This window comes from Canis aureus, chromosome 18 (genome assembly GCF_053574225.1).
Source record: "Canis aureus isolate CA01 chromosome 18, VMU_Caureus_v.1.0, whole genome shotgun sequence".
Taxonomy (NCBI): domain Eukaryota; kingdom Metazoa; phylum Chordata; class Mammalia; order Carnivora; family Canidae; genus Canis; species Canis aureus.
In genome coordinates, this window is record NC_135628.1 from 54075733 (window position 1) to 54099373 (window position 23641).

General features: G+C 37.5%; 1 protein-coding gene across 7 annotated transcripts in view; it reads right to left on the reverse strand.

Annotated features, from left to right (window-relative positions):
• The window catches only part of UBE2H (ubiquitin conjugating enzyme E2 H), a 107941-nt gene that overhangs the window by 17865 nt on the left and 66435 nt on the right, over nucleotides 1-23641 (reverse strand). For 3 of the 7 annotated variants that reach the window (XM_077857324.1, XM_077857325.1, XM_077857328.1), the window contains exons 4-5: nucleotides 9149-9188; nucleotides 7772-7824 (exon numbers count right to left, since the gene is read on the reverse strand). The exons of 1 other annotated variant lie outside the window; for it this stretch is intronic. In XM_077857324.1, coding sequence (XP_077713450.1) covers nucleotides 7772-7824; nucleotides 9149-9188 — 93 coding nt within the window. Of the gene's footprint in view, nucleotides 1-7771; nucleotides 7825-9148; nucleotides 9189-16051; nucleotides 16315-19869; nucleotides 19913-23641 lie in introns of those variants that run through there. 3 more of the 7 variants (XM_077857329.1, XM_077857330.1, XM_077857327.1) reach the window with 3 other exon arrangements.

Genomic DNA, 23641 nt, shown 5'->3' on the forward strand with positions numbered 1-23641 from the left:
TAAATATTTGGGGGTGCCTGGGTGGTGGTTTAGTCAGTTAAGCATCTGCCTGTGGCTCAGGTCATGATCCTGGGGTCCCAGAATCAAGCCCTGTGTCAGGCTCCCTGCTGAGCAGACTCCCCTCACCCCACATGTGCTCTCTAAAATAAAATCTTTAAAAAAAAAAAAAGAATTAGTAAACACTCAGAATTTTTGCAATATGATTGATATACTTAATCTCATGAGGGGTAGCATTACAATTTTTAAATATTCCAAGGTAAACACAGGTATTTTTGCTCTATGTTTGAAATAGCAATGTCAAAGACATAGGGCCCTAAAGCCTGGAAGACTACCAGATACATTCTGCTAAGTGCCAGATTACCAGGCCATCAACCAGAGGTGTGTAGTTAAAAAACACAGAATGTTTTAAAGTACTCCACCAGACTTAGAAAATCATCTTCTGGGGCAGCCCGTGTGGCTCAGCGGTTTAGTGCCCGCCTTCAGCTCAGGGCCTAATCCTGGAGACCCGGGATCGAGTCCCACATCGGGCTTCTTGCATGGAGCCTGCTTCTCTCTCTGCCTGTGCCTCTGCTTCTCTGTGTCCCTCATGAGTAAATAAATAAAATCTTTAAAAAAAAAAAAAAAAAAAAAAGAAAAAGAAAAAGAAAATCATCTTCCATCCGTTGCAGCTCCCTCCCCTGAAGTACTTAACCTATAGAGGTCTGCAGAGCAAAATGAATGCTGTTACAGAGATGAGAATGAAGGAAACAGGCTCCTATTCCCCAAAGCCATTTCCCTTGTTGCCTTGTTGATCTCACACACCCCTGCCCCACTCAGGTACTCTTAAGAGGCCGTTCATCCTAATTCAGACATGGTATGACCTTGCTTACCTTACAAGACTGCCAGCTAAAACATAGTAATGGGATTTGTTATTAACTTTCCAGAAATAAGGGCAGTTAATGTACAATTAGCTAGCTAGTACTCTTACAGTCATACTAAAACTCATTATTAAAGTTTTTAATTACTAGACAATAATTCTGTTTGTCTTTAAGGTCAGGAAAAAAGATATTTTGTGCAATTACAAGGTAAGTGGTCACACACGGGAAAGAATTTACCTATACAGGGTGATCACAAGCAAATGGAAAGAAAACAAATCTACATCTTCACAATTGAGCCCTGAAACTACAGCCCCAACGAAGGTAGAATACAGCTGTGGCTATCTTTGGAGGCCACAGCCCGGCTCAGATCCCACCATCCACAAAACCTGGACCACTCCATGATCCTAATGCTGACTCTCAGCGAACATGAATGTGGTTTTTAATAAGTTTGTTAAGTTGTTTAACCTAAGATGATCCTGTTTTTTTGTGTATAGCTAATTAAACTCTTGGGCCACATACCAACACCGCATCTGAGTAACTCCAAGCAGCCTGCAGAAGAGGTAGGCCATGGAGCTAGCTAAGTACTGTCCAAGCTGTCAAATCCCAAACTCAACATGTTATATTTTCTATAGCTGACATTTCCCCCACGGTACTAAAGAGAAATTGCTCCACTTGGCCTCTGTCTAGAAGACTCGTAATGACATCCAGCTATTCCAAAGGCATGATGACATTTTAGGATTCCAACGTGCACAGATCAATACCGAGTTCTCAAGCCTGTTCTCAGACAGTAGTTGTTGGCCAATCACCCATGCAGACAGATAGATATATCTCTTGTCTGTGTAACTACACTAAAAAGGGCTAGACACATAGTTAGCAAACACTAGTGGAGCATAAAGCATTATTTTAAGACACAGTTACCTTTGGCCAGAATTTTGTTTGGTAAGATTCACAGGCTACCTGACTGAAAAGGGGATGGAGTAAATATTTCCAACATGAGAAAGCTTAAAATTCATGAGGCCCACAGTATAGCATATTAAATAAATTTATGGTCTAAAATTCTCTAAATGCCTAGTAAAAGAAACTTTTGTTTCTCTTGTCTAATTTTAATCTCAAAGTCCCTGAAGCATTCCTTTTGTTGTAGTCAACTTCATTTGTCTGTGATTGACTCCCCAGATGACTCTAGGGGAAGTACTTTCCCAAATGCTGATTTTTCTCACCAGCAAAATAAGAGGAGTATCCAGTCCATTGGCTAGCAACCCTAAAGGTGAGAAAGAATAAAACTGTAAACTGCCCAATTTTATAAGAAAAGTGTTTTCGACCTTACTTGTCCACAACTTAATCCACAAAATAAGTAATCTACCAAGTCAGTCGAAAAATGAGTAAAATTAAATTGGAGAGAAACACAATTTACATGGTGCTGGGAAAATTGGACATCCACATGCAGTAGAATGAAACTAGACCACTCTCTTTCACCATACACAAAGATAAACTCAAAATGTATGAAAGATCTAAATCTGAGATAAGATTCCATCAAAATCCTAGAGGAGAACACAGGCAACACCCTTTTTGAACTCGGCCACAGTAGCTTCTTGCAAGATACATCCACGAAGGCAAAAGAAACAAAAGCAAAAATGAACTATTGGGACTTCATCAAGATAAGAAACTTTTGCACAGCAAAGGATACAGTCAACAAAACTAAAAGACAACCTACAGAATAGGAGAAGATATTTGCAAATGATGTATCAGATAAAGGGCTAGTTTCCAAGATCTATAAAGAACTTATTAAACTCAACAGCAAAGAAACAAACAATCCAATCATGAAATGGGCAAAAGACATGAACAGAAATCTCACAGAGGAAGACATAGACATGGCCAACAAGTACATGAGAAAATGCTCTGCATCACTTGCCATCAGAGAAATACAAATCAAAACCACAATGAGATACCACATTCTCACACCAGTGAGAATGGGGGAAAATTAACAAGGCAGGAAACCGCAAATGTTGGAGAGGATGCGGAGAAAAGGGAACCCTCTTGCACTGTTGGTGGGAATGTGAACTGGTGCAGCCACTCTGGAAAACTGTGTGGAGGTTCCTCAAGGAGTTAAAAATAGACCTGCCCTACGACACAGCAATTGCATTGCTGGGGATTTACCCCAAAGATACAGATGCAATGAAACGCCGGGACACCTGCACGCCGATGTTTCTAGCAGCAATGTCCACAATAGCCAAACTATGGAAGGATCCTCGGTGTCCATGGAAAGATGAATGGATAAAGAAGATGTGGTCTATGTATACAATGGAATATTCCTCAGCCATTAGAAATGACAAATACCCACCATTTGCTTCGACGTGGATGGAACTGGAGGGTATTATGCTGAGTGAAATAAGTCAATCGGAGAAGGACAAACATTATATGGTCTCATTCATTTGGGGAATATAAATAATAGTGTAAGGGAATAGAGGGGAAGGGAGAAGAAATGGGTAGGAAATATCAGAAAGGGAGACAGAACATGGAAGACTCCTTAACTCTGGGAAACAAACTAGGGGTGGTGGAAGGGGAGGAGGGCGGGGGGTGGGGGTGACTGGGTGGCGGGCACTGAGGTGGGCACTTGACAGGATGAGCACTGGGTGTTATTCTGTATGTTGGCAAACTGAACACCAATAAAAAATAAACTTATTATTAAAAAAAAAAAAAAGAAAGAAACACGATTTACAGGGGACAGATGCATGGAAGGGTGCAAGAGAAATTTAAAGCTGTATTGCAGTGGAAGTACCAGAGCCTCCAAGGGTGTAGGCAGAAAAGCCAACAATGGGTAAAATATATATTTGTAAGTAAAAAGGAAAACTGGAGTATAGTAAGGAAGCTTAAAAAGCTACCTGTGGCTTAATGAACTTTCCTTCCATCACTCTTTAAAATTACAGTTGTTTCTGAAACTAAAATCCAGATCCCCTTGGCTGAATTTTAAGTTTTCCAGAGCTTTTATCAGTGCTGTCTGGAAGAGCAGGAAGGGATGCTAAAAAAAGAAAGAAGAGGAAAGAAAGAAAACAGAAAGAAAGAAAACAAAAAGATGCTATCATACAGGAAATGAAAATGAATCAATTTTGTTTTGTTTTGTTTTTTTTTTGTTTTTTTTTTTTTTGAATCAATTTTGTGATGGCATCTGCTACTTTCCTTTAAATGTCACAAGAGTAACAATAGTTAACTTTATACTCAATAATTTCATATGCTGACAAGCATCTTTACAAAATTAACCATATTACCCACTATAATTAGCTCTCTTGCAAGGTTAAATAATATAAAATTGAAAATTACTGGGTGATTACACTACAATCATACCAATTCTAAGTTTGAATGAACAAACTATATGGACACTTGGCAAAGGAAAACAAAATAAGCACAGAAGCAATGAGTGAGGGGAACTAGAGGACTAAATTTGTTACAAACATGAACACTGATTAATAGCAGGTTATGCTAAGTATAAATCTGAAGTTTTAACTGGCAATTGCTGTTATACTATAACTATGTATATCCAGTGCCCAGTCCATGCCTTGGGGCAAAGTTAATTGCAGGAAATTTCACAAGTAACTCCCTGCTCCTTACTATATTATATAGTAGAAGTGTTGAAACAAGTTTGCCAGGCTAAGCCTTTTGGTTTTTAGCTGAGTATTTGTGTTAACATGCCAACTTTCTCCTGTTAGTTGTCTTATATTAAATTAGTTTTTTTTGTCCTTTGAACTAAGATTCTCTCAAGAATCACAGGAGGAAACGGAATGACTCCAAATTCGCCAATTACAGACTAATCTTCAATGCCAAAAGCTTTAGCAGTTTGCAATAAAAATTCAGTTTCGACCTCAGGATCAGTTAAGCCTAAAAGAAACTTCAAGGTCATCTTGTACCAACCATCTCTATGTACTTTTATATAAATTGTAATTACCTGTTCTAAAGCTTTCCATGAAAAAAAAAGTTGAATTTTCTTGAGTAGTAGTTTGGGTTTGAACAAAATGTCAGCACAATTCTTCCTTGTTGAGTATATCTTAAGTAGGCTCCACACAGAGTGTGGAGTCCAATATGAGGCTTGAACTCATGACCCTGAGATTAAGAGTCAGCTGCTTAACCAATTGAGCACCCAGGTGCCCTAGGAGTATTTTTTGACTACATTCTAATAATACTTGGGTTCTTGCACTTACCTACAATGTTAGTGTTGTCCATGTTTACGTATTATGGAACACTTAATGGTAATTCATGCACATGTAATAGGGAAATAAAAGTTCACTTTGACCAATGTGATTTAATCCTTGTTACTTACTAAATGCTTTACAAAGCAATGCTCTACTAACATTCTATATATGGGATGAAATCTTAAGTCATATTGGGCTTCTGTTCTGAACCTCATACACCCTGCTGGTAAGAAAGCAAAATGGTACAACCACTTTGGAAAACAGTCAGTTCCGCAAATGATTGGCCAGAGAATTACCACGTCACCCAGCAATGCTACTCCTAGGTAGACACCCAACAGAAATGAAAACACACGTCCACATAGAAACTTGTGCACAAACATTTATACAGGCATTATTCAAAATGGCCAAAAGGTAGAGACAACCCAATTGTCCATCATCTGAGAAGTGGATAAAAATGTGATAGCTATAAAATGGAATATTATCTGGCCATACAAGGTATGAAGTACTGATTCACACTACAACATGATGAATCTTGAAAACATTAGGGAACTGAAAAAAGCCAGTCACAAAAGACCACATATTATATATTCCATTATTAAAAATTCCAAAATAGGCTAATCTATAGAGACAAAAAAGTAGAATAGTCATTGCCTAGGGTTGGGGAGGAAGGTTAGGCGGATGAGGAGGTGAGAGCTAAAGGGTAAAAGATTTTTTCTTTTTAAGGTGAAGAAAATCTCCTATGATGAAAATGTAGTAATTGTTGTATACAACTGAGTTTGCTTAAAAACTGTCAAATTACGTGCTTTAAATAGGTGAATTTCATGTATATGAATTATAATTCAATAAGCTGTTATTTTAAAAAATCTGTTCTGTGAATGTAAAGTACTTGATAATCAGCAAATCTCTTCCACAAAGCTCTTCTGGTCAACAGTCAAAGAATTAGCTGAAGTCCAATTTACTTTACTGTAATTGGAACCAGCTCACAGTATTTTGTTATGTACATTTCTAAAATGTGAATGCAGTTTAAGAAAATACATCATTACATCAGCTATTCCAGGCAGTCTGCCATGAGACATTTTTACAAAAAAAAAAAAAAAAAAAAGAAAAAAAAATCTTAAAAGGAATCCATTTAACCAACCTCAGAGTATATGTTCTTTCTTGTTGCCTCATCTCCTTATAAGCCATCATATCCCTAAAATTCTCATGCTTAACAATACTAGGCATGATTTAGTTATTAATTCAACAAATATCTGAACCCTTATTGTACACCACGCACTGCTTCAGGCACTTGTATACCTTTGTACACACACATACAAGTACCTGCTCTTGTGGAGCTTACAATCTAGTAAGATAAAGAATAAACAAATGCTGGTTTTAAAGATAGGTTTTTAAAAAACAGAGTGCAATGCTATGGAGGAATGTTGTTTTTGATGGAGTATTTAGGAAAGGAGGCTTCCCTGAGAGATGTTTGAGGTGAGAAAAGAAGGTACTCAGCCATACAAAGACCAAGGAAGAGAACTCTAGGCAGAGGAAATAATTATTGAATGGCAGAATCAGGAGAAAAAAAAACCAAAACAAAAGAAGGATTAACCATATTTTGCCTGTGACAAGCTTCTGCTGTGAATCTCATGCACCGTCCTCATACAGGTATGTCTGGCAAAGCGGCTTGCCAAGTGCGGCTTCAATAAGATGTCTCACAATTGTTCAATAAGAAAGGTCACCTCTGGTTAAGTCCTGCTTAAAATGATCTTCTTGGACATCAGCGGTTTATTATGTGTACCTCCCATTCTTTCACCACACATGGGTACAAGGTGCTATATAAGAAATGCTGGGACACAGAGAGCAATCAGATACGCACTTCAGTTACTCCTATGGCAGATATAATCTAGTGGCACAGAAAGGTAGGCATGAACAACACACATAGCTAAAAAATAAAAGTGGGACACAAAAAAGAGATAAAAAATGTAGGAGCGTGCAGAAATCGCCTGCAGCTAGAGCATCAGGGGAAGCCTCATGGGGTGAGGGCATGAGAACAAAAAGTCTATGAGGCCTGAGAATTTGGACATGTTCGGGAATACAGATTGGTTTGCTGTATCCCTAATTAAGTATATTTCAAAATATTTTTAGCACCCCAACCAAGTTACAAGCTCAGGGAGAGAAGGCCTGATAGTCCTTACATCTCCCTGTGATACTTAGCATTGTATCATGCATGTGTTGATTCATCATAAGAGAGGAGATGTTGATTTATCATAAGAGAGGAGATGTTGATTTCAGCACTGAGGCAAGGCTAGATTATTATTTGCTTCATAACGAGGCTTTGGGCTTCAAAACAGAGGACTTCCCAAACCTCTTAATACACCATTTCACATCACAGGGACATTCCTAGAAGTTTTTTCAAAATTCAAAGGTTATTACAGGTAAACAGATATACAGTGTGCTTCTGAATATATACACATAAAATGTTTACATGTGTATTTGTATGTCTACATACATACATCACTATACCTTAAGTTCAGAATCTCACAAGATTATTTTAAACTTCTGCTGCTAAATCAAAGTTTATACTTGAGAGATAATATACTGATCAAACTTTCCCATCCAGGCCCTCATAATCCCTTCCCATTCCCAACAAAACATCTTAAACCAGAGAAGAAAAGCCAAACAACATTTTTTAGGCAGTGTCTCAACATCTCTAAAAATATGTATATATATATATTCCATGGCCAAACTCACCATAGAGAGCTGTCCAAGTTTGATTAATTACATCTAGACACACAGTTCCTGACCTGAAACAGATGGAAAGAATGGCATTTTTTTAAAAATTAGAAAGCTAGTTGCATGTATCTGGCAACTAATTTTATTTATCAAGAAAAGTACTTTTAATAGATCAAAAAAAAGAAAAAGAATCCCAATTAGGGAAAGTATGAGGAGGAGCAGAATATATACAAAGTCTTAGTGTTTCCTGAGAGACTGAAAGGGAAACCAGCGACTCAACAATGGAGAAACCAGACAACACCTTCAGCAGGTGAGAATTCACACTGACAACCAGGAGGTAGACAAACCTATGGCCTCCCCAGGACTGTGAGGACACAGTCACACTTTGTGGTTTTCCGGGCCTTAAGTGCATCCTCGGGATCTAATGAGGAGGAAACCCCAGACAGCCCCGAATTGAGGGACAGTCTCTAAAACAACTCATCTATTTTCTTTTAAAAATGTCAACTTTAAAAAAGCTGAGGAACTATTCCGGATTAAAGTAGTTTAAAGAAACATGACAAGTAAATGCAATACATGGTCCTGGGCTAGACCCTTCGCTGAGGTGGGGAGTGGGGGGGTTAAAAAAAAAAGGTACATTGCTAGAATGTGGCCATAGATTAAAAAGTACTGTATTGATATTCAATTCCTGAACCTGACGACTATACTGTGGTTACATAACAAAACATTCTTGTTATTAAGATGACTGATACACAGAAGCATAAAAAGACAACGAGGCATGACGTGTGTGTACAACCTATTCACACAGAGTTCAGAATATCTCATGTATATGTGTGTGTAACAGTAAAATTTAGATGCTGTGACAAGGAAAAACTGCAGAACAAAAAATCACGTATTGCAAACAGCATCAGAAGTACACAATAGGAGGCATTCGTATCACATTTTAAAATATCACTATAAAATATTAGAAGGAAAGGGTAAGTAAGATTCATTAACTGAAATGAAACTACAGCCATTCATGTTTGCTTTACTCTCAAGAACTAAGAAACACTGTAAGGGCTGATAATAGTAAATCTGTATGCAGAAAACTGATCTCTGAATTGTGTCTACACAAAGAGAATGGAGATGTGGAATATTACAAACGCTAGATACTTATCAGAGGGAACGAAGGACCCACTCGTGACAATTGAAAAACTAAGCAGCCCAACAGCAGAATTTGCACTAAGTGGTTTAGAATATCATAACCCTGGGACTCCATAGTTTAAGTGACCATAGAGTTTTGTTGATAAAATCTGAAAAGATAATAGATTTTTAAAAATTTAATAACTGAGAGAGAGATGAATACTAGTAAGAGAGCAGTCACTGCTAAGATTTAAACATTTTTAAATAGTTACTTACGCTTCATCAATGTTGGGATGGAAAATTTTATTCATGAATCCTGTAAAAAGAGATGTTCATTAGCAGCAAAAAGTGTCCAGAGAACAATTCGTTTTCAAGTATTTCAGTACTGGAAACAATTTCAGTGTTGGAACAAGGAGATGATACCCATAACTCATTACTTTTAATCTTAGATGTTTGGTTACTGGTAAATTACATATTCTCCTGACAGCGTCAATTACTTAAAACTTCAGAGTTCTATTTAAAAAATGAGTAAACTGAGAGCAATGCAGCTTCTTATACAAAATAATCAGAGAAACTGTTTTCTGAGCTATGAAGGTACTTGCCAAGAAAATTTGTAGTACTAAATGCTGACTACTTTTATCAGAAAGTTAAGAAAGCTACTCTGACTTTCCTCCCAAAGGTTTTATTGTTCAGTCTCTAAATTTAGAGGTCTGCATTTGAACTTCTCCTTCTGAAGTTCAGTTACTGGTATCATACTGCTACACTGTGTGCGGAACATGAATGAAGCTGTTGAAACACTAAAGGAGTGCCGCTTCCAAACCACAAAGGATTTCATAAGAACAGTGACCAAAATATTTCCTTTAACTTTAGTCTACTCATTCCAGGAAACCCAGTTTTGATTAAAATTGGGGCAACCAAGAAATGAGGCAAGGAGTTAAAAAAAAAAAAAAATCTGTCAGATAGCTATATCTGTCAGGGATTCAAGTTTTTTGATTTATTCCTAGAAAAACAAGCCAAGACTTTAACATACATATTTTTTAAGATTTTATTTTTAAATAATCTCCACACCAACATGGTACTCAAACTCACGACCCTAAGATCAAGGGTCGCACGCTGTACTGACTGAGCCAGCCAGGCATCCCTAGACCTTTTTTTTTTTTTTTTTTTTTTTAAGATTTTATTTATTTACTCTTGAGAGACACACACACAGAGAGGCAGAGACATGGGCAGAGGGAGAAGCAGGCTCCACGCAGGGAGCCTGATGTGGGACTCAATCCTGGGACTGCAGGATCACACCTTGAGTCGAAAGCAGGCACTCAACTGCTGAGCCACCCAGGTATCCCTAGACTTTAATATATTGACATTTAAATTCCAAGAAGAAATTAATTTTTCTCTAATTAAAACCAGTGACTTAATCAGTTTGTGTATATGCAAATGACAATGTGCTAAAAACAGAGGTCCACTGTCAAAGCTGTCATCATCCTTATCTCATTTCAAGACTTCCTTATTCCATTTCATACTTTAAATAAGTTGAAGTTCCCTATAAAAGTGACCATCATTATTGTCCTTCCCAATCTCACCCTCCCTCACCCCTACCTCATATTTCTCTTTCCTTTATTCAAAATATATTTGGTCAACACCTATTTGTCAGGCATGAGCTTGTTCAGAGTACAAGTAAAGCAGTACATTATTCTCCAGGAGGTCACCGCAGCAGTGGGACAAGACACAAGGAAGTAAGTGCAATGTGCACAAAGAATGGACACAGCTGAGGGCATGAGAAGGGGAAGAGGAAGATATCAGGGAAGATGTAGAGAAGTGGCTTCGGAAGAAGATCCTCAAGGACAAGTTCCAACAAAGGTCATCTCAGGAAATCTAAGAAAGTTCTCTAGACTTAGGAAACAGGGATAAGACAAAATCTCAGGTTCCAGTCTTTGTTTGCTCTAGTGACTCCAATACTATGTTTCTAACTTTGTTTTTTAACTTTTTGTGTTGAAGTAGCTTCATGTTTTCTCAATTGCTCAAGCAATGTTTAAATTACTAATGCAAAAGAAATGCCTTGTGTCCAATTACTATTGCATATTAATTTTTCATTAAGGAAATAAGATGTTTCCAAGTCTAGATTTAAGAAGTATGTGTTTATTGAAGAGATTAAACTAAGCCAATACAAACGTTCATGTCTTAATGTTAGGAGGATAAAAATTCTGTATGACCCTAGGAAAACACTAATAAATGTATCTAAGAAGACCCACAAGGATATTTGTTCTAGCCCTATTTATAAAAAAGCCAAGAACCAGATGCAATCCTATCCAAAGGGACTGGAAAAACTATACTACATCCATACTGTATATACTGGGAGTTTTACACAGCTAAGATAATAAACTAGATTAAGTATCAATTTGGATAGACCCATAACTGAGGAGAGGGAAAAAAAAGTTGCGGAATAATATTTACAGCATGATACCCTATAGATAAATTAAAACAAAGCAATACTACCTATATCTATGGTAACAAGTATAAAAAACTGTACTGGACCAACATATATCAAACTTAGAAAATTGTTTCAGTGAGGGTGCAAGGTCAAGGTCACGGTGTGAACGGGGAACAGAATAGGAATGGTGATTAAGATGAATCCATATATAATACTATACTCCTTTTAAGAAGAGGTAATGTGCTTGTATATTATTTGCTCTTGTTTTTTTCTTTTTTTAAAGTGTGCATACAGTTAGGAAACTAGAAGCAAACATATACAACTGTTAATAGTGTGTAATTCTTCATGGAGGGAATACTTTCTTCATTATACTTTTCAAATTACATCACCACCCTGCTCCTCAATTCTGTATCAGAAGGTGGATCAAAGCAATGTAAAAAAGCTAGAAGGAAACAACCAAGTGTCAATAGTAGTCAACTTTGAGAGACTCCCACATTATTTCTACTATTCCTCTTCTGACTTTCCAAAATTTCTACATTGTGTAATTTTAATAGTTGGGAAAAAAACCTTCCAAGCTAAGAAATTGTAAACAGTAAACATTCTAAAGTGACTTAATTATACATAATCTAGTGCTGAATCATTTTAAGGAAAAGAGTCAGTCACTATTATCAACTATTTTTTTTATCTCAAATCTTACATACTCTTGTTTAAATATTCTGAATTCATTACCAAAAAAAAATTAAAAATATTCAGGTTATATGGTATGTGGTCCTTAGGATCTGTTACAAATAGGAATATACTGCTATCACAATTGCCAAGAAACTTTTTTTTTTTAATTTTTATTTTACTAGCCCTTCTTCAGGGCTCTTCCTTTACATCTGACTTTCTGATCTATATAATGTTCCTTCTTTCTAAAGAACTTTTTTACTTATTTATTCATGAGAGACACAGAGAGAAAGACAGAGACACAGGCAGAGAGAGAAGCAGGCTCCATGCAGTGAGCCCGATGTGGGACTCGATCCCATGACTCCAGGATCACACCCTGAGCCAAAGGCAGACGCTCAACCACTGAGCCACCCAGGTGCCCTGCCAAGAAACTTTCTGATGAGTGGGAAACATTATTAATGTTTAGCCACTAGATGGTTTAATTTAAGAGATTCATTCTATTATGTGAAAAGTATTTTGGCTTGAGACTACAATTAAGAACTTAAAATTCATTCTTGATGCTTAAAATTCTGCTTCTGATAGATTTCTCATGAGTAACACCTAGTGAAGCAACATCTATGGCAGAGGTCCCAATGCTATGGGTTAAGAATCACCTGGAGAGTTCTTTAAAAACAGAAGTGCTATGCTAGAAGGTGCCAAATATTATGGAGAAAAACACAGCAGAGAAGGGGACTCAAGATAGAAATGCTAAGGTGGGGGCTTCAGTTTTAAATGGGATGGCACCTGGGTGGCTCAGTTGGTTGAGCATCTGCCTTCGGCTCAGGTCATAATCCCAGGGCCTTGGGATGAAGCCCTGTGTCAGACTCTCTGCTCAGTGGGAGCCACCTTCTCCCCCTCCGTCTGCCTGCCATTCCCCCTGCTTGTGCTCTTTCTCTCTGTCAAATAAATAAATAAAATCTTTAAAAAATAAAAAAATATGTGGGATGGTCAGGGAGGGCCTTATGGAGAAGGTGTCAATTCGAAGGAGATAAGAATCATTCAGTATCTAGGGGATGAGTATCTACAAAACATGAACGACCAAGTACAAAATGCATCAGGAGTTCACCTGATGTGTTTGAAGACCAGTGCAGAGACTTGTGAGACTGAGTACAGTGAAGAAGGAAAAGCCTAGAAGTAAGGTCAGAGAGGCGACGAGCATTTGTGGGCCCTTTTGAGGATGTGGATTTTCATTGAGTGAGGTGGGAAGCCAGAGGCTTAGCTAGAACAGTGACACATAACCATCCCTCTTTGAGATTTTTGTTTTCAACAAAAGCCTGATCTCTCTTTTTTTTTTTTTTGATCTCTTTTTTTTAAAAACATTTTATTTATTTATTCATGAGAGACACAGAGAGAAAGAGAGAGAGGCAGAGACATAGGCAGAGGGAGAAGCAGGCTCCATGCAGGGAGCCAGATATGGGACTCGATCCCGGGACTCCAGGATCACGTCCTGAGCCAAAAGGCAGACACTCAACCACTGAGGCTCACCCAGGTGCCCCAGTGCTGGGGACAGAACAGAGACCTCAAGCAAAATGGAGTGGGCTGTGTCTCCTACATCAAGAATGAAGCTTCAACAGTTTGATGTCACAGGAAACCTCAGAGGTTTAAGACTAGAAAACAGCCAGGGTCAAAAAAAGTTTTCAATGTTTATTACCAAAACGGTCTCTGAAAGATTAAGATGCCTCGCTCCTGGTACCATGCCTGGAGATTACATTTGAAATCAATGAAGTTTCCACAATGTTTTCAATAAAGTCAAGATTTTGGCTTGGTTGAATCCAAGAGTACATAACAGAGAGGGCCAAAAAAAGGACTTAGTAATAAACACACTCTTAGTAACAAATGGGTTGGAGCCCAGTCCCCAGTGTCCCTGCTAAGTATGAAATATCATCTAAGCTCTGAGATTAAAAAAAAAAAAAAAAAAAAAAAAAAAAAAAAAAGCTCTGAGATAGAGGGCAAAAATCAGGCTGGATAGAGAAAAGTAACAAGGACTTGAGTTCTAGTCCCAACCCTACTATTATTTGCAGGCCTTGGGGCAAATCACTTCACTTCTATGGGCCTGTTTCTTTATCTGAAATAGTTGGACTGTATGATCTCCAAAATCTCCATTCTTATTCTGTTAATAAAGTGACTATCAGTTCTAAAAATCCAGGATTTAAATAATAACAATGGCCCGAGCTCTGACAACAGAGGACTTTAGGTCCCTAAAGGAAATTAATTCTGCAAGGCAAAATTTTAGGTACAGAAATATTCAATACAAAACTAACAACATGCTAAAATACCAAGAGACACAAAACCCATGGCCTATTCCAAAGTAGGCAGAAACAGAGTTTATAACCTTGCCTTTGAGGAACAAGTTCAGCCAGACAGATTCTATCCAAAAAAACAATCCCCAGACTACAACGATCCCTTTCCATACCAGGCTTTTTCAACTGTTAGAAAAATACCCAAAGCAAATAAACAGAAAGGAGTATATCTCCTTTACATTTTACATTTGCTCTTGGACAAGCTGTGAGGAGCGTTTCTGGCAAAGCCAGTCAGTCACTTTCTGGATAATGATGGCAACAATGGCACTTCTGGACGAGGAGGGGAGGAGACGGAGAAAAGAACAGGCTAGGAATTCAGAAAAGGAACATTCTCAGGACGGAGCGTGTTTGCCCTGGCATGTTTTCCTTCCTTTTGGCAATGCTATCACCACACAAATGAATACGTCTGCAACAAGAGAATTTTCCCAACACTTGTTTCCATTCAACCAGGAACTATTTTGAAGATATTTTAAGAAAACATATTTTGAAAACTGCTTTTATGAAAACACGGTAAGTGGAAGCAGCAAGTCATTTTTAATCTACATGGCTTAAGATTTTATTCACTACCAGACATTTTCTAATCATATATATATTTCAGTGATTTGACCCGATAAAATCCAGAACTCCTTCAAATCTTTTAGACAATTATTCTCTGGCATGACTCAGGCACTTGTAAAAGGGAGGACAATAGGAACAAAGGTTTATAGCTAAAGAGCTCACCACCTCTGTTCTCTATCTTTCAGCAGAAGGGAATCAGGTGATTTATAACTCTGGAGGAGGAATCCAAATCATGCTTAGTTGATGTAAAAACAAAATCTACACATCTTAAAAAATAACAGACTATTAAAATACAAAAATATGCCACGCTTTTGCCTGTTACACTCCAATACTCAATTGTTCTAGAATAACAAATCTTTTGACCCACAGGCTAATAGGCAGAGAAAGTAAATAACATCATGCCAAGTCATGCTGAAAACTGGTTTTTATTTTGGCCTGTTTCTGTGTCTACTCCCAGGAGGGGATCTGTACAAAGTTGTACATACTTTCAAGTAACTTCTGATAATGGGATCAATATGTAAATAATAAATAAAAGTGGCAAAAATTCATCACTTCTGTTTTACTTGTAAGGATATTTTTAATGATCAACATTGTGGACAGAATGAAATACCTAAGGCCAGTCATCAATACAGAAATTCCCTTCAGAATAGTCTTAAGAAGTGAGAGGTCAAACAAGTGACTCATGAAACAAGGTAAACCCACCCTAAGTTAAGTAGGTGAAAAGCACCAAAGATCAAACTGGTAGCTCTATCCTAGGGATAAAATGAGCTTGGACTGCAAATGGTTGAGGCAGCTGTGGCTGATACAATTTAATTATAAGTTTATGAATTCCTGTGAGAAAACAGTAAGTGAATACATTCAATTATTCTGATATTCCATCTTCATGATACATGCCCACATAAAGTAGACCATTCAGAATCAAACTAATTGTATTTTTTAAAGTAGATATAATTGTTCAAAATATATTTATTAAAGATTGAATCTTATCACCCCTAGCAGTATCTCCAACTATACTTTTTTTTTTTTTTTAGGTAATAACTTGGATCTCCATTCCTAGCATGCAAGGAGGTGACCAGGGTTGGGACGTTCCAGCTAAAAGGGGTGGTGGAGGTGTCGCCAGCTTCACCAGCAACAGCCATACTGCCAGCTTTGTGCATGAGTGCACAATCAGAGAGATTGTCATCTTACCTCAGACAGCTAGGCCCAGCCCGTGGCAGCCTGCACCCAGGCAGAAGTCTCTTCAGAGAGCTGAGCCTTTCCTACTCAGGAGAGATGGACCTGGGCCGGTCTCTTCTTGGGTGAGGAACCAATCAAGGAGCTCACTCTCAATGCCCTGTGTCATGGGAACTTCTGAACTGATCCTGTGTGTGTTCAGGAGATCTAAACTCAACAAGGGGTCCTCTTTTCTGTTTCTTCCTTTCTCTCTGATAATATGGAATCTGAGGAATGGGCTGGATGGATAAGAAAAGTTCATTTATAACTAAGAAAAGGTGAAGTGTTATCCTTCAACAGCCTAACCCTGTTACCAACCTAGCAGATTACCAAAACCTACAGCTCTAAATCTACTCTCCTGTAGTTTCATTTTTGGAAGATTATAATATCTTTTCTGGCTCTACAATTTATCGTTCACTCTCCTGGTCATCCTTATAACCACACTGTCTGAATCAGGCAGTATTTATTCTCATGGTTAGAGGCAGTATAGAACACACGTGGCCAGCCACTCTTTATAAACAAAGTCGTGGTTAAAAGATGAGGCTCAAGTCAGACTACCTAAATTCCATCTGTGAGCCTCCGGCCAGTAAGAGTTACTCAATCTCTTTGCCTTTGTTTCTTTCTTCGTAAAGCTTGGTTGAATATCGCTATCTACACATTGCAGGACTGTTATGGAGAGTAAGTGAATCCAGGTACGGCATCTGATCAGCGACAGGCCCACAGTAATCACTCAACGTCACTATTAGCTTCATGAGCACAGGCAAGTAACTCCATCTCACTTTCCTCGTCCTGAGGATGAAAATATCCACCCCTACCTACTCCTCTCTGAATCCTTTAGCAACTGTCCAGAGCATTAGAGGATATGTTGATTACTGGATATGAGGCGTTCTATAAGCCCACACTGGAAATAGCAAATACAGTGAGCTACTCTAACATTTGGTACTATAAAGACCATTCTAATTGCATTTGGTATGGGGGGAAATACTAGACCAGAAAAAAGAAGGCAGACTCTACAACTAACTGATAGTGATTTATCTCCACTTTCATATTTTTACTATCCTTAAAATGAGGCAACTGGGTGATAAAATCTGTGACATTCTTTCTAGCAATATGGTTTTCAGGGCTATGAACAAATCTTAAATTGTGGTAAACAAGCTTTTCAAAGGAACTAAGACATCATTCTTATTTGTTTCTAAAAGAATCGCAGTTTTAACTAAAGAAAGAGGAAGCAAAGAATCCATGTTTTCATTGTAACAATCCAAAAAAGAAGGAGTCAATGCCAAAAAGATGTCAGAATTAATAACTAGCTCAAAAACTAGAAGTCACTTACTATAATTAACGTAGGAAACAACCTAAAGAGCAAGTTAGATAGAATTCTTATACAGCAAATGGAAAGATCATACAATCATGAATCGCCAAAGGCAGAATTAAAATTGACATAAGCCAGCTTCAAGAAGAAAATGGACAAATCCTCTGACAGAAACAAGCCTGTACAGAGGCAAGACTCCCCTTACAGGTGGCCTGGGGGAGGAAAAAGCAAACTACTGTTTTTACTCTGGCTAATAGCAAGAAGAAGGTGAATGAATTTAGATATTGCAGACTGCTAACGGGTTTTTTGTTAATAGGGCCAGTATGGCCACTAGTTTTTCCTTCACTGAGGACTTCAGTACCTGGCCTCCAAGTCTCTCTCTTGTCATTTTTAGTGACAGGTCATCTACACAGACCACACTACTGAAACTCTGTCCTCTCAGTCTCCGAAGCTTCTCCCCAGTGACCTTTTCCTCTATCACAATTCATTTACACTGCCAGGGCAGGGCATACCTTGAACTTTGTCATCTTACAGCCAGCTTCACCTCCAAAACCACAGACGCCTCCCGCCCACCAGTCTCCTATGAACTTGAATCCACTGACTCTCCCTCTTCTACCTACCAGTCCTCCTATCTTCACTCCTCTCCTTGCTTAGTTTAAGAGCCATCGCCATCATCACTTTGTAACAACCCTCTGCAAATCCTGGGCCCTCTCCCCTCTGAAACGTCCAGTTCATACTTGGACTTGAAGGCACCACTAAATACTCATTCATTCACTTCCTTACTCCCTCACCTCAATACAGAGCAGGCAATGTATCAGAGGTGGAATAAGGAATATTAGTAGAACAGACCCACAGATGCCTTCACAGAGTTTCTATCTACCGGGTTGGCAGCAGGGAGACACATAGGTGAACGTACCAACTTCAAGAAGTATGCTCAACAGCCTTTTGTGGATTCAACATCACGGATAATTCTCTTTTCTCCTTTCACTAGTGGCCTGTTCCCCATTCTTCAATGACTTGTGCATTGTACTGTTATTCTGCAAACCTCCTGGTTCCCTTTGCTCCTCCATTTTTCACTTTGACTTAAAAGCCCTGCCCATTTGCTTTGAGAAAATGGGAACCGATGAATAGGATTCCTCATTTTTCCCATCAAAATCTTCCCAGCATACATGCTCATTTCTCTTGCCTCAACTGCTCTCTCAAATGTTTAAGGTCTTCTCAAACACAAGTCCTCCATTTGTGTTCTGATCTTATCCCTTCTACCTTCTTGAAGGCATCATGCCTTCAATCCTTCTTCTGATTCCCAGCATCACCAAGACTGGCCTCTTTTCTAGACAATTCCCTACAACGAACACGTCAACATCCTTCAGAATTTGTGCTTTCCTTCATACAGCCAAACTTCTTCAATGTATTATAGACACCAGAGTTTCTCGATCTCAGCACCATGATCCAAACCACCAGTATTTCTATTTTTTGCCCACAATAAGAGTGATCATTAAAACCTGCTTAAAGCCTTTCAATTATTTTTCCATTGCATTAAATATAAAACTCAAGCCCTTAACCTGGTCTACAAAGCCCTACAGAACCTCACTCAGCCTGCCACTTGGACTCTCTCTCCTATATCACTGTTCACCCATCCTTCCTCCTTTCTCGTGCATGCTAAGCTTCTATCTGCCTCAAGGTCTTTGTCCTCACAATTTCTTCTGCTTCTCATTCCTGACCTTGGAGGATTCAAGGCTGGCTTTCCCTGCTCCCTCCCCTTTTAATTTAAGCCTCAAGTTTAAATATACTTTATCAGAGAAGCCCTTCCCAAACACCTCATCTAAGGCAGCTATTATATCAATTTCACCACATCTATTCTCTGCATAAAGCTATCAGACATTTCAAAATTTTGTTTCATCTTTTTTTCTCAAAAAATATAAGGGTCAAGAGAGCGATCTGTTCACTTCTGGATCTCTAGCATCTAGAATGCACTGCACACAGCTGGTTTCTAATAAATTTATGGAGCTGATTAGAAGAAATGGGGTAAAATGTACCCATATTCTCAGAAAGTAGGTTCTGCTTCAGCTGCCGGACATACTCTTAAAAAAAAAAAAATCCATCCTGAAAATGTTCATTTTCAGAATAGCAGTAAAAAGAGCTTTGAACAAGGCCTTATAGTCTCATAGCACTGTCTAAAAAAAACTTAGGAAACTTTCCTACTAGAACTTTGTTTCTCTCTACTGGAATTCAAAAGATATAGATCACTACATAGTAGCAATTATATAACTGAGACAGAAGCTAAATTCACAACCAAGGTCATGAAAGTAGAGAAACAGAGAGGTGATCTGAATGGAATTTTGCTTCCTTAGTCAAAGAATTCATTCTATTTGTAGAAGTATAATGGTATAAACAAGGCTTCTGTTAAATGACTAACCCCAAACCTTTCAGAAATGACTACTCCAAATCCTGGTCCACCCCTGACAACACTGCTCTCTTAACTTACTCAGGGGCTAGTTCCGGAGAAGGTAATTGTATAATGTTTCCATCTAGGAAGACACAAAGTAAAATGGTAAACATTTTAAACTCTATAGTTTAGTCATACCATATTATAAAATTCCATTCCAAAAACACTGTGAGGTAATTTCTGGCCATAGTGAATTAAAAATTTAGAAGTGTCTGCTATTCTGACAATGAAAAAGGTTAAAATCACTTTCCTTAGTTGCTGGCACAAATAAAAATAAGGTGAACTGATTATCAGAATATCTTCTAAGAACCTATGGCAGAAAAAAAAAAAAAAAAAAAAAAAAAAGAACCTATGGCAGATTGGAGATTTAGAAGGTATTTTGATAGGTTTTCTAATCTAGTCTCCTTGAAATAGGAAGATCTAAACCATTCTATTTAGAGAATAGCTGACTTAAGTATAAAGGCCACTGGTTGAGCTCAATATAGTATTCCAGCTTTTGTTATTGTCCATGACCTTTGCATTTTGTCTCCATTTATTCATATGGGTTTGGCTAGCTTTTATTATATACCACTGACCATCGAATTCCACTGCAGAATCAGGGTGGTTTTTTCCTCTGCCCATTTTATCAACATTAAGTGAATTATTAAGCAGTCCCTCCAGAACCTTGTTTCTCAACCAACCATTCTTCTTACTCTGCTCTAGTATCATCACAAATTGCAATCCAGACACACAGCCTTCTCCTGAGAGAGAGTGCTCCTCACTGTTAATATGGAGATGCACATAGTATTTCAAAAGTTAGTTTCTAGACTTGTTAGCTGGATCTTACAATATAGTTTTCTATTTTTAAGAAATATAAATGAAAAAAAAACCTAATAAAGTATATATGGCGACAGAGCTCTCACACTATAAGGCAAGGTTAAGGTTATTTATAAAAGATTCTAAATACTCCATAGTTCTATCTGAAATTAGTCAAATGCAGTTCTATTAATATACTGCCCATTAATCATTTAAAAATAAGATACAATGACAAATTCTTAATTTTCTCTTGAATATTAGTGTTTAAGTAAAGTAGCTATAGTGTGATGGAAACTACTGTAGATCCTGAAGGAGACTCCAAGGTATTTTTAAGACCTTTAGAGGCTAAAAGCCTTAAATCTAATATTTGTATTTGTATTTTATTAGAAGACATAATTTTTCCCCTGGGCTTAGGTTTATCAAAAATATTATTATTACTATTATTTATTAGCTATGAACAGGGACCTTTTTTGGTTCATATGAAGAGAAAAATGGAGCAAGAGGAAATACAGGTGGAAGAGTCAGGCTGAAAAGAGAAACAGGTAAGAACTGCAGGAGGTAGCATCCCAAGAGGAGGGACAAGGGGGTGAACAGCAATTATGTGTAAAGGTGTAAGGGGTGGGCTCACGATGGAATAAACTAAATTGCAAGCAGAAAAACAAAGGAAAGAGAACAGTCTGTACCCTTCTGCACACACATCATTCAAACTGAAAGGGAAAAAGAAAGGAAACTGTGGGGAACATAAGGGCCAGCAGGTGTTTTAGCATGCTACCAGGTGAGAACTCTGTCCAAGGAGAACTCTGGCCAAGGAAAGCTTCGTGGCTTTCTAGAACAAAGGACAGGAAAAGTGTAGACCCAGACAAAGATGCAGACAGGACATTCAAAAGACACGCATTTGCCATATGTTTAAAAACATATACTTTTATAATATAAAGGAACTTATGATAGAGTATTTAGAAATCATAGAAAAATGTTTTTATAATCCCCTTAACAGCCACGGATAACTGTATCGATATTCTGCCATTCATACTTGAAATTTCAAGGAAACAAAATACAAGTCACACTATAGAAGGTTACCATTTTCCTGTGGGTTCTTTTAAAGATGGGGTTAAAACATAAGTAGTGACTGTAAAACATTCTGTCCATTAAGCTATACCATAATTTAACTATTATCTGCTGGGTCACTTAGGGTGCTTCAAACTTCTAAAAATAAAAGTTTTAAGAATAACACTGCAATATGCATACTCTTGTACATTAATCTTAGTGCACCTCTCTGAATCTTAAGATAATTTAAATAAAAGCACTCAAAGGATATAAAATCTTCATCAAACCACATATACTGCTATGTTGGCTACATCATACCTGCCAATCTGACAAGTCCTATATCTCCCACTTTTAAAAATATGCATTCTTTGGAATAGACATAAAACCATTTTCTATCTTATGCTTATGGGTACTTTTAAATTTTTATTCAAAACTGCTCTATTTTACCCTCTTTGTGTATCAATCATCTTTATTTCAACCCCACAGCAACTGCAAGTCTGTGTTTTCTCTGACTTTCTAACAGCATTCTCGTAATAGATAAGCATATGCTAGAAACTAAACCTGGAGAAGTATGGCATATGGCAGTCTCCACAGCAACTTCTCTGCATAAAACAAAATCTTCATGGACTGCGGATTACTTGGGGTTTTGAAAGAATGCTACTTCTATCTAAAGTCTTTATGCACTTTCACATCTCTGAAGCTTTCCAAAAACTATATTCTCAACACATGAAACATCTTTCTCGTAAAAGCCTATCTCCTTCCATACACACGCTCTTTTCCCCAACTGAGGCACTAACTCACACCTCTCCTAAGAATCCATGAAATGTTGTCACTAAATACCATGCAATATTTTATTTACACTGGTCTTATCTCCTAACTACTGAGAGCCTTATGTGACCTTCCTAATTACCTAATAGATAGGTCATCTATCTTGAGGATCTAATATACTGGTCAGTATCAAACATGCAGAGTTCACTTAATTCTAATATCTCACTTTCTAGAAAAGGAAACAACGGTCAGATGAGTATCATTCTCATGGTCAAGGAAAACCAGAGTGAGAAGTACTCTTTCCTGATAACCAGTCCACTAATGAAGCATACTCTCCTAACTCTACACAGCTGGTAACACCAGCAATACTAGCATTCTAGGAATGTTTCTGAATGAAAAAGATAAAGTCTGAACTTTCAAATAAATCAGAACTTAAAGATTTACATATGATTTATTTCTAAGCAGTCTCTCTGGAAAGCTATGCAAATATTTCAATGATGTTACAATTGATGAGAGGAGTTTTATAATTTCTCTTTGAAAGTGCTGTTATGGCTAGTTCATGACAAAATCATAATCCTTAAACTTAAGCCAATTTCATAATCATATATCATTTTACACTCCAACTATGTCACTCAGTTTTTCCATTCATCTTATTCTGTGAAATTAAATGACCTTTAGCCATTTCAAAAAATTACATCCAGCTTCAAAGCATCAAGATGATTTCATAAACATCAACACTAATGATACTCAAAAAGAATGTAACATTCCAAAAGATCAGCTTAACATGCTTGAAACGATGGCATTTAGAAAGTTCATAACCTCTTTATATTCCCTATGTAAATAGTCTGTTTATGTTCCTTTTCTTCCCAAAGAGAATTCAAGATAGCTTTCTCGCTATTTTGAGAAAAAACAAAACACTTGTATGATAATATAAATTGTTTTTAAAGGACATTTTTAATTATAACTCAGGCAATAGGGTAACTACTGAAAACTATACAACTTAGAGGAAAGTCCAAAAGATAAGCATGTCCAATTACATTGATTAAATACTGAAATATAAAAAGAAAATTGCTTTAAAGTACATATACTGGAATGTAAATAATGATATCCATTGAGGGACAGGATTAGGAGACATTTTAAATTTTTCTTTATTTTTGGTCACCTGGACCTCCTTAAATTCCTAAGAATATGGACCATTTATACA